This window comes from Protopterus annectens, chromosome 8.part1, assembly GCF_019279795.1.
Source record: "Protopterus annectens isolate FY-2018-M chromosome 8.part1, PAN1.0, whole genome shotgun sequence".
NCBI classification, from domain to species: Eukaryota; Metazoa; Chordata; order Ceratodontiformes; family Protopteridae; genus Protopterus; species Protopterus annectens.
The window spans coordinates 528407332-528420339 of NC_056742.1; the positions used below are offsets into that span (position 1 = coordinate 528407332).

At 39.0% G+C, this 13008-nt stretch overlaps 1 protein-coding gene across 3 annotated transcripts in view; it reads right to left on the reverse strand.

The window, feature by feature from the left end:
- The window catches only part of DUS2 (dihydrouridine synthase 2), a 1571638-nt gene that overhangs the window by 1454295 nt on the left and 104335 nt on the right, over positions 1–13008 (reverse strand). For all 3 annotated transcript variants that reach the window (XM_044082049.1, XM_044082046.1, XM_044082048.1), the window contains one exon: positions 8901–9044. In XM_044082049.1, coding sequence (XP_043937984.1) covers positions 8901–9041 — 141 coding nt within the window. In that variant the 5' untranslated portion in view covers positions 9042–9044. The remainder of the gene's footprint in view (positions 1–8900; positions 9045–13008) is intronic.

The window sequence follows — 13008 nt, forward strand, 5'->3', positions numbered from 1 at the left end:
CCACTGCAGTGCGACCTTGGAGTTGGTATATTTAATTACAGGGGGTGTGGAGGGCACATCCCCCCACATGGGGGGTGCAGGGGGGCTTGCCCCCCTGCATAAACATAGTAAACAGTGTCTGGGATGTTATTTTTAGTTGCTTTATAGTTTTCAATAATTTGAGATTCGATGAAATGAGTTTTTGACGATTTGGTCTCGATGATTTGAAATTCGATGAAATGATAATTCGATGATATGAAGTGGAACCATATATATATATATATATATATATATATATATATATATATATATATATATTTATCACTACACACAAAACAAAGTGGGAGGGCTTCACCCCCCACACCCCCCAATGTGGGAAGCTGTGCCCCCCCAACTAAATATACCAGCTCCAAGATTCCACTACAGTTTACAAAACAGCAAACTACTGGAGTCTTTTCCCAGGAAAAGAAATCATTCATATGCCCCTTCACTGTTTTCTGTTTTCGTTATTTTACGTACGACGAAGACAAATTCAAAATTATGCTTCTTCTATGATCTAACAGGAACCCGTTGGTGTGTGGTTGTATAAGATTCTGAAGACCATGTTTTTTTCTGGTTGATACAGGATTTTATGGGCAAAGGTTAATTGATTAAAGAGTAGTAGCTGCAGTACTTCTAGCCAGTTTAGTAGTTTTAGTGATGTACAATGACGTGTCCTAGATGGGGAATCTGTGGTGAACCTGGCAATTTTTATTATAACAGGACTCTAGATCAGTTTTTCTGAAGTTGACTAGTATAGGAGAGGCATATGAGAGTGTTGCCAAGAGGTGTGCACGAGCAATGGTAGCTGTTGTATTTACGGTCAATAATTGTCTCTGTAGAGAGCACCTAATTTCTTGTCTACTTTCTTGATGGCTTGTGAGAGGTGAATGTCAAATTTCAAACTGCGGTCAATTTCAACACCTAGAACTTCAGTGTGGGTTACTGGTATGATAGTGATTTTATTTTTGAATGTGATATTGAATGATGGCTTGGTGGGGGAGTTCTTGTAGGGTAGAAGAGACGGAGCTTGGTTTTGCTGGGATTTAGAGTGAGTTGGGTGTTAGTGAGCCATATTTCAGCAGCTAAAAAAAAATTTTGGGTTATGGTCTGGAGGTCTTTTAGGAAGGAGGCTGTGCATATTAGTGTGGAGTTGTTTGTGTATTGTATGACTATAGTGTGAGGGGTAGAGGTGTGTAGTCTGTTTGTGAAGAGAGGGAATAATAGAGGTCCAAGGATGGAGCCTTGGGGAACTCCTAATGTAAATGGAAGAAGGGGGGAAGAGTTAATTTTGTCATTAAAGAGCTTGATGGCATCCTGATAGGTAGCTTTTAAACCAGGTAACAGAGGGAGTACTAAGGTTTATGGCAGAAAGAATGTTACTAAGTTTGTTGTGATTTACCATATTGAAGGCTTTAGAAAGATCCAGAAAGACAGCAGAGACAAAATTTCCGTTATTTCTATGGTGGTTCACTGTGTTGGTGAAGGACATTAGAGCTGCGATAGTACTGTGATAAGGGCAAAAACTATGCTGAGTGTTTGATAGTAGTTTTTGTGCGTGTAGGTAATGCATCAAATTGTGTGTGAACTACTCTCTCTAGGATTTTAGACAGAGGTGACAGAATGGCAACTGGATGAGTGTTGGTCAGTTCGGTGGAATTACCATCTTTGTATGAAGGTAGAATATGGGATATTTTCCAAATGTCAGGTACTAGGTTTTCTGAGACTGGTCTGTTTATTAGTATGGTTACCGGATAAGCTATAGCTTCTGCTACAATTTGCAAGACGTCTGTGGGGAATTTGTCAGCTGCTAGTGCGACTGGCTTTAGTTTTTTTAAGTAGTATTTTTATGGTGTTAACAGAGACTGGTTGTATGTAAAGGAGTCAGTGCTACTTTGGGATATGAATGGTGCATAGTTTGTGGGGGTGATCCGGGAATTTGAGAGGGCTAGGATAGTTTCAGTGAAGTGCTTATTGAATTGAGTTGCTATGTTACCAGAGTTGCTAGTTTGTTGTCAGTGTGGGAGTAGTGGATTTACCTGAATGTAGATTATTATTAATAGCTGCCCAGAACGTCTGAGAGTTATTATGATTTTTTTTTAACATTATGGTAATAGTTGATTTTGTCAAGTTTAACTAATTTTTTAGCTTTGTTTCTCAATTGTAGGAATGACAGTTTTGAGGCTTGGGATTTGTTTTTTATGAAACTGCTCCCAAGTTTTATCTCTAGCTTTAAGCAGGGATCTGCATTCTTTACTAAGCCAAGGTGCACAGTACGCTTTTACTCTACTAGTTCTAGGGGGTGCATGGCAGTTTAGTATATCCAGAAAAGTGGTGTTGAAAGACTTAACAGCCTCTTCTACGGATTGTTGTCTAAGAGCTTCCCTGTTGCAGCTCTTTAATGATGAGATAAAGTTGTTAGGGTTGAAGTTTCTTTTCTGATTATCTGATATGTGGTTGGCCTACTTTGGTGGGTACGTGTCCTTAGAAGAAAGGCTGATTGACATTCGCTATGACCATCTGGCAGACAACCTGACTGAGAGTATAGGGTGGGGGGTGTTAGAATCTAGTCAAGTATGGACCATCATTTGGAAGATTTCTCCTTGGAGGAGAAGTGATAGTTTTGGTAAATCCATAAAGGTTAATATGGGTTGCTGGATTTTGAGAGGAGCAGGTGAGTCAATCGATGTTAAAGTCACCCAACAGGATTGCTTCCTTAAGGAGAGCAATGGAGATACAGTGAAGTAAATTTTCTAATGTGGGAATGTTATTCCCATGTGGGATGTAACCATCTATAATACTGATATGCTTCTTGGGGTTAATTTTTAGTTTAGTAAAGAGTAGCTCTGCATGGTCAAAGTTAGGGGTAGTTAGCTGTAAGGTTTTGACTGATAGATGATTTTTGAATAATATTGCTACCCCACTACCCCTTTTGACTGATCTATCTTTACGCATAATATTGTATCCGGGAGCATTGCCACTGTTGTCAGGTTTTAGCCAGGTCTCAGTTAATACTACCATGTCGGGAGAGTAATGGGAGACTACGGCATGAAGGTCAAGTTTATTTTTTAAACCACATCAAAGGAATGACAAGGAAATCCACTGGCATGACAGACAGTTCTTCTATTACATCCGTTCTGGTACCTCGGCTTCTCGCCTTCTGTTGGAACATTTTTAAACTCTAAATATGTCCCATATATACCAGTCCTTACCAACAATAATTCAATTATAGTTTCCCAATTAAATAATTACTACATAAATTACATCATTAATTAGATACTTTGTGACAAGTATATTTTTTACCTATACTTCTAAGATTCGAAGTGGTCTGTTGGAGAGTAGCAGAGTCAATCAGTTTTTTATATATATTATATATATATATATATATATATATATATATATATATATATATAGAGATATATATTTATTTATTTATTTATACACGTATATATTTATATAGACATACATATACATAATATATATATATATATATATATATATATATATATATATATATATATATATATGGGTCTACTTCTTTTTGTCAAAAACACATTTATTCGAAAGTCAGTTTCCCCAGCACACTTGACTGAAACCTCACTTTATCAAAAATGCATTTCACTGAAACTCATATTGTCGAAGGTTATACATGGCCTGTTCCCCACTGTAGTGCAACCTTGGTGTTAGAATATTAAGTACGGGTGTGGGGGGCATAGCCATCTACATAGTTTGGTTATAAGTTCTCTTTATTTATTTAACTTGGAAGCATACATGTGTATGGTTTAAAACATTTAACATAGGTGGGGGGCAATGCCCCCCCGCAAACCCCCCCTTTCTTAATATTTTAACTCCAAGATTGCACTACAGTAGGGAACAAGCCATGCATAACGTTTGACGAAATGAGTTTCAGTGAATTGCATTTTTGATGAAGTGAGCTTTCAGTCACATGTGCTGCGGAAACTGACTTTCGACCAAATGTGTTTTCGATGAAACAAAGTAGATCCATACATACATATATATATATATATATATATATATATATATATATATATATATATATATATATACACACACACACACACACACACACACACACACACACGCACACACACACACATACCTTATGCCAAGTTTTCTCAATGTTTATTAGTTAACCCCTCACTCCCAATCTGGAACAAGGATCTACAATTTTCAGACTTAGAGGAGGATGTGTAATTCAGTATACCACTATGTCACTGAGTAGGAATAGCAGTATATACAATTTGTATACCACAATGTCACTGCATAGGAGTAGCACTATATATAATTCAGTACACCACAATGTCACTGAGTAGGAGTAGCACTATATACAATTCAGTACACCAAAATGTCACTGAGTAGGAGTAGCACTATATACAATTCGGTACACCACAATGTCACAGAGTAGGAGTAGCACTATATACAATTCAGTACACCACAATGTCACTGAGTAGGAGTAGCACTATACACAATTTGGTACACCACAATGTCACTGAGTAAGAGTACTGAGTAGGAGTAGCACTATATACATTTCAGTATGCCACAACGTCACCGAGTAGGAGTTGCACTATATACAATTCGGTACACCACAGTATCACTGAGTAGGAGTAGCAGTGTATACAGTTCAGTATGCCATAATGTCACTGAGTAGAAGTAGCACTATATACAATTCAGTACACCTCAATGTCACTGAGTAGGACTAGCACCATATACAATTCAGTACACCACAATGTCATTGAGTAGGAGTAGCACTATATACAATTCGGTACACCACAACGTCACTGAGCAGGAGTAGCACTATATACAATTCAGTACACCATGTCACTGAGTAGGAGTAGCACTATATACAATTCAGTACACTACAATGTCACTAAGTAGGAGTTGCACTATATACAATTCGGTATACCACAATGTCACTGAGTAGGAGTAGCACTATATACATTTCAGTAAGCCACAACGTCGCCGAGTAGGAATTGCACTATATACAACTCGGTACACCACAGTGTCACTGAGTAGGAGTAGCAGTGTATGCAGTTCAGTATGCCATAATGTCATTGAGTAGGAGTAGCACTATATACAATTCAGTACACCACAACGTCACTGAGGAGGAGTAGCACTATATACAATTCAGTACACCACAATGTCACTGAGTAGAAGTAGCACTATATACAATAGAGTACACCACAATGTCACTGAGTAGGAGTTGCACTATATACAATTCAGTACACAACATGTCACTGAGTAGGAGTAGCACTATATACATTTCAGTATGTCACAATGTCACCGAGTAGGAGCTGCACTATATATAATTTGGTACACCACAGTGTCACTGAGTAGGAGTAGCAGTGTATACAGTTCAGTATGCCATAATGTCACTGAGTAGGAGAAGCACTATATACAATTCAGTACACCACTATGTCACTTGAGGAGGAATAGCAGTATATACAATCTGTACACCACAATGTCACTGAGTAGGAGTAGTACTATATACAATTCAGTACACCACAATGTCACTGAGTAGGAGTAGCACTATATACAATTCAGTACACCACAATGTCACTGAGTAGGAGTTGCACTATATACAATTCGGTACACCACAATGTCACAGAGTAGGAGTAGCACTATATACAATTCAGAACACCACAATGTCACTGAGTAGGAGTAGCACTATATACAATTCGGTACACCACAATGTCACTGAGTAGGAGTTACACCATATACAATTCAGTACACCACAATGTCACTGAGTAGGAGTAGCACTATATACAATTCATTACACCACAATGTCAATGAGTAGGAGTAGCACTATATACAATTCGGTACACCACAATGTCATTGAGTAGGAGTAGCACTATAGACAATTTGGTACACCACAGTGTCACTGAGTAGGAGTAGTAGTGTATACAATTCAGTACGCCATAATGTCACTGAGTAGGAGTAGCACTATATACAAACTGGTACACCACAATGTCACTGAGTAGGAGTAGCACTATATACAATTTGGTACACCACAATGTCACTGAGTAGGAGTAGCACTATATACAATTCGGTACACCACAATGTCACTGAGTAGGAGTAGCACTATATACAATTCGGTACACAACTTCACTGAATAGGAGTAGCACTATATACAATTCGGTACACCACAATGTCACTGCATAGGAGTAGCACTATATACAATTTGGTACACCACAATGTCACTGAGTAGAAGTAGCACTATATATAACTCCGTACGCCATAATGTCACTGAGTAGGAGTAACACTACATACATATTGGTACACCACAATGTCACTGAGTAGGAGTAGCACTATCTACAATTCAGTACACCACGATGTCACTGAGTAGGAGTAGCACTATATACAATTCAGTACACTACAATGTCACTGAGTAGGAGTAGCACTATATACAATTCAGTACACTACAATGTCACTGAGTAGGAGTAGCATTATATACAATTCAGTACACCACAGTACACCACTATGTCACTGAGTAGGAGTTGCACCATACACAATTCAGTACACCACAATGTCACTGAGTAGGAGTAGCACTATATACAATTCAGTATACCACAATGTCACTGAGTAGGAGTAGCACTATATACAATTTGGTACACCACAATGTCACTGAGTAGGAGTAGCACTATATACAATTCGGTACACCACAACGTCACGGAGTAGGAGTAACACTATATACAATTCAGTACACCACAATGTCACTGAGTAGGAGTTGCACTATATACAATTTGGTACACCACAATGCCACTGAGTAGGAGTAGCACTATATACAATTCGGTACACCACAATGTCACTGAGTAGGAGTAGCACTATATACAATTCGGTACACCACAATGTCACTGAGTAGGAGTAGCACTATATACAATTCAGTACAACACAATGTCACTGAGTAGGAGTTGCACTATATACAATTCGGTACACCACAATGTCACAGAGTAGGAGTAGCACTATATACAATTCAGAACACCACAATGTCACTGAGTAGGAGTAGCACTATATACAATTCGTTACACCACAATGTCAATGAGTAGGAGTAGCACTATATACAATTCGGTACACCACAATGTCATTGAGTAGGAGTAGCACTATAGACAATTTGGTACACTACAGTGTCACTGAGTAGGAGTAGCAGTGTATACAATTCAGTACGCCATAATGTCACTGAGTAGGAGTAGCACTATATACAAACTGGTACACCACAATGTCACTGAGTAGGAGTAGCACTATATACAATTTGGTACACCACAATGTCACTGAGTAAGAGTAGCACTATATACAATTCGGTACACCACAATGTCACTGAGTAGGAGTAGCACTATATACAATTCGGTACACAACTTCACTGAATAGGAGTAGCACTATATACAATTCGGTACACCACAATGTCACTGCATAGGAGTAGCACTATATACAATTTGGTACACCACAATGTCACTGAGTAGAAGTAGCACTACATATAACTCCGTACACCATAATGTCACTAAGTAGGAGTAACACTACATACAAATTGGTACACCACAATGTCACTGAGTAGGAGTAGCACTATCTACAATTCAGTACACCACGATGTCACTGAGTAGGAGTAGCACTATCTACAATTCAGTACACTACAATGTCACTGAGTAGGTGTAGCACTATATACAATTCAGTACACTACAATGTCACTGAGTAGGAGTAGCACTATATACAATTCAGTACACCACAACGTAACTGAGCAGGAGTAGCAGTATATACTATATTTATGTGCACCTTTCTGTCTGCATGCGCATAATGTGTACATATCAATGCATGCTCACACACACAAGGATATAGACAGAACAAACTGCTTGCATGTCGCAGTCTTTGTTTCTCTGTCACTAATTCCATTTTTTCTAAATTTTTATGAGTTTCAGTAGATTTTTTTGCTGACTGCAGCTGCTACTCTGTTTTAACACACTCCATGGAAATCCTTAAATACAACGACAATTACGTAGTCTAGGAAAAAGGTTTACTGTCTCATTCTAGGTTTTGTACCTCAGCAAAGCAGCACCCAAGCCATGCTATAACAGTATATTTACAAAATAGAGGGTATTATTGTCTCTGTCTGAAATATTTGTACATATGTACATATAATGCATGTGCCTAACCAACTATCCCATCTGCACAGAGTGAAGGTACACCTTAGAGATTTTTGTCACCAAAAATGGATGTGCAACCTGCTGATAAAATTATCTGTGTACAAGCAAATAAGGTTTAAATCTCAGATGTGCTGTCAATTAAGTATTTATTTACCAAAAGAACAAAGGCCTTAATTTTTACAATAATTGTTTTTAATCTTCTTCAAGTCCAGAGATAAATGTACAAGGTAAAGAAGGGTTTATCCTACACAGTGCTCTTTTCAGATACAAGAACTACTATAATTCCTAATGAAATCAAACTGTGCAAAAGTACAGTTGATGTTGCATCTTTTTTCCAGATGTCAGCAGACATTTACAGTATCCTATACGAGAAGGGTAATAACTTGATTTTCACAAGTGGAAAAAATTACATCAGAACTCCCTATAGAAACTTCACACGATTATGCAAAAAGCCATAAATGTCAAATTACTGAGGAAGATTTAAGCACTTGTTCCATTTTATGCAAGTCTGTATCAAAGTTGTGGAGTGTGCACAATGAAAGCACCACAACACTCGATCATAAAGTGTAATGAAAACTATTACTTGCAGTAAAACAGCCACCTCACTCTCCTTGCAGAAATTTTAACTACAATATAAAATCTATTCAACACAAAATATCAATGAAATTAAGAAACCTGGACATTTTAACATGTCTTAGAACAATGTCGCAGTTCATTATGCAAAATTCGTACCTCACAATACACAGTGTCAGCTCCATACTCCAAAGCAAGCAATCTCATTGGCAGGGTCCCAACACGTACCATGGGGGCGAGAATGGCCTTGTTCCTGAAACATAGTTTGCTTACAGACTGTTTCACTATGTCTTGCTTCATAATCTAAAATAAAAAGGAAAATTAATAAAAAATGATGCTATAGCATACAGGCAATACTAATGAGAGACTAGAATTTCTCGTCATTCTTTAAATGGGTCACTTTCCTTCTGACAACGGATAACTTCATTTCTGGTGAGACACTACAAAATATTTGGCCAGAAAAGAACTATAGGCATTTCACAAAAGTTCCACTTCAACATTAAGTACAGGCACATCACAGAAGTGCCAAGTCAGCTTTAGTTTGATTGAGTCAATAAAAAATCAACTATAATTAAAAAAAAAAAACAAGCAAGCACAGAACAGATATCACACTTACTGTCCTAATGATATAATTAGTAATGGATTCAGAGATAAATACAGACATTTAAACGAAAGTAAAAAACAGTGAACCTGATGCTTGCATGTAATTTGCAAACTGGCTAACTGTGGTTCATGGATACAGTTTTCATTCACGACAAAAGCAAAGGTTCCATACTTGTGATTTCAACTAAACTTGGCACTGTAAAAAATACTGGTCCAAAAGTTATTTGTGGATTCAAACGTTGAAACAAAAGCAAAACAGTGCACACATGGCACTATACTATATGTACGAGTAAAACATGACATTGCTTTAGCTATCATTGTTTTTGAGTTTCCTGAATTAAGGTTTACGGCTGATCTCATCACTTAGAAACTTGTTCAGTCAAAGCACTGAAGCTGAAAGCTGGACTGACAAATACAGACTGATGTCTGCATTACTGAGCCCTCTAATGGCAATTTCTGTGTGCAATATCGCTGGGGAACAAACATTGGAAACTACAGTTGTGTACATTTACCATAAATGTAGATGTTCGAGTGTATTCACTGTTGCAGTCATTACATTTGGGTAATCTGTTGGCAGGTTGCCCTCAGTCGGCCTGAATTCCGAAGTCTTGGGTCCTGCGTCGGTTGCTGTCTCCTCTTCCATGACGTCAGGTCATCAGGGGTATAAAACAAGTAGCCAACGCCATTTTCTTTAGTTTTTCTTGCCCCAGATGTCAGGTGCCCCCAAAAAGGTAGCAAAAAAAAAAAAATAAATATATATATATATATATATATATATATATATATATATATAAACAAGTAAATATACATGCATCAATATAAACATTACCTTCATCTAAAAGCAAATACACCACATAGGTTGTAGAAGATAGAGAAGGAAAGATAAACTCCAGAATGAAAGGGGGGATGGTGGGCGGGTAACCTGGACTGCAATAGTGAATACGCTCGAACATCTACATTTATAGTAAGTGTACACAACTGTACTATGTTCTTCGTGTTTCTCTGTTGCAGTCATTACATTTGGGTAGAATCCCAAAACTATGGTTGGGAGGCAGGAGCTAAACAGTATTAGGAGCGGCTATAAGGCCCTGGAGAACTGCAGTGGCAAAGCCTGCCCTGAACTTAGAGTAGAGACAAGTGATAATGCTTTGTAAAGGTGTGGAGAGAACTCCAGGTAGCAGCCTCTAGAATGTCTTTGGTCGGTACTCCTCTGAGAAAGGCTGCTGAAGTAGCTGCAGCTCTGGTGGAATGAGACCTAATGCCCTTGGGCACAGGTTTACCATGGTGTAAGTCGCAGAAATGAATACAGTGGGTTATCCACTTTGAAATAGCCTTTCCTTCTGATCCTGCAGCATATGTCACTAGCAATTGCTCAGTTTTTCGTAGGGCTTTAGTCCTGCTCAAGTAGAATCTTAGCTGTCTGTGTACATCCAAGGAATGCAGAATTCTCTCCCCCTTGTTCTGTGGATTTGGATAAAAGGTTGGCAGATGAATAGTTTGGTTAAGAGCCACACTGGAAACCACCTTAGGCAGAATTGTTGGATTTGTCCTCAGAGACATCCTGTCTGTGTAAAATATGATAAAAGGCTCCACAGCCATGAGGGCCTGTAGCTCTGAGACTCATCTTGCTGAAGTAATTGCTAGTAGCAGAGCATTTTTCCATTATAAGAACTTTATATCAGCAGTAGCAACTGGTTGAAATGGAGGCAGCGTGAGCTTTTTCAACACATAACTTAGGTCCCATACAGGTATTAGTGATCTTCTAGGAGGCCTTAAATGTTTGGCTCCTCTAAGATACTGCGTTAGTAAAGGATGAGAAAAGATTGATGGCTCTGTATTGTAATGAGCCGAAATGGCAGAGGCATGGATTTTAATTGATGAGAAAGATAGGCCTTTGTCAAGCATCTCAGTCAAGTATTGTAATATCTGAGGAATATTTGGTTCTGCTGTATCAGTTCCTCGTGCTTGATTCCAAGTGCAGAATCTCTTCCATTTATCAGCATAGGATTTTGTAGTACTAGGCCTTCTGGCTTCCAAAATGACATCCATCACAGCTTTACTGAGAGATGTTGTTTGTATAACTATATGATCAGCCATGCTGCCAGGTTCAGTGTCTGGAGTTGATTGTGCAGGATCTAATTGTTTTGCTGGGACAATAGTTGAGGTCTTTGAGGTAAGGTCCAAGCTGGGTATTGAGACAAGTTCCTTAGGACTGGGTACCAGTATTGGTGGGGCCAGTCCGGGGCAATTACTATCATCTTTGGCTTTTCTTGCCTGACTTTTAGGAGGGCCTTGGGAAGAAGAGGCAGAGGAGGAAAGGCGTAAACTGTTAGGTTTTTCCAACTGAAGGATAGGGCATCCACTTTCCATGCTTGTCTGTGATAAGTCCTTGTGCAGAATCTTTTCAATTGGTAATTTTGAGGAGAGGCAAATAGATCTATGTCTGGACTCCCCCATTTCTTTGTTATCATGATGAAGACTTGTGGATCTAGTTTCCACTCGTATGGCTCCATAAGGTTTCTGCTTAAGTCGTCTGCCAGAGTATTTTGTTTTCCTGGCAGGAATTGAGCTTGAAGATGTATTTCGTAAGTCAAAGTTGTGTCCCACAGTGCCATGGCTAATCTGCAAAGGGGGTATGAGTGCGTGCCCCCCTGTTTGTTTATGTACCACATGATCGTGGTGTTGTCCGTCTTTATCAGTAGTTGTCCTGGATGAAGTAAGTCCTTGAAGGCTGTCAGGGCATTTTGAACAGCTAGCATCTCTTTCTGGTTGATATGTAGATGCATTTGTTTTGGGGTCCATATGCCCTGGAATGCATCTTCCTGACATTTGGGCCCCCCAAGCATAATCTGATGCGTATGTTGTTAAGGTTTGGCTGGCAGTGGGTAGAGTGAATGTCCGTCCCATGTTTTGGTGACATGCCTTTGCCCACCATAGAAACTCCTGTTGTAGGCAGGGAATGAGAGGAATCATTGTTTCCAGACTGTGACAATGTTGACTCCATAAACTTTTTAGGTACCTCTGTCTGACACAGGAAAAGACCAATTTTTTGTAGGCCAATGTCTACTGAATTTTGGTGGCTGCACCTGTAAGAAGTCTTTTACAGTTTGCATAGGCTTTGTCTTCCATTTTCTTTAAAACCTCTTCTGCCTTAATACCAAATAGAGTATCATGCTGTAAAGGTGCAGCTAGTAATTTAGCTTTAACATGATCAGGTAAATTTTGTTCCTTTAGACAGGCATGCCTCCTAATCACAGATCCAGTAACTGCGGCCCTGCAGGAGGCCTCTAAGGAATCAAAACCACATTGCAAAGTGTGCTTTCAAACATGTTCAGCTGCATGCAATAATTCCTGCAATTCTTTATTTTCTGCACATTCAGAAATCCACATCATTTTCTGTTTCAGCAATCCCATAACATGTTATTGATACTTGAGCATATGAAAAGTACAGTTTTGTACCTACCATAAATGTAGATGTTCGAGTGTAGACACTGCTGCAGTCATTACACTTGGGTTATCCTGCCGTCAGGCAGTTCCCCAGCTGGCCTGAGTTCCAAAGTCCTGGTCCGGTGTCGGTTGCTGTCGCCTCCTCCCTGACGTCAGTGCAACAGGGGTATATAAAATACAGCCGATGCCATTTTCTTCAGTTTTTCTTGCCCCAGAT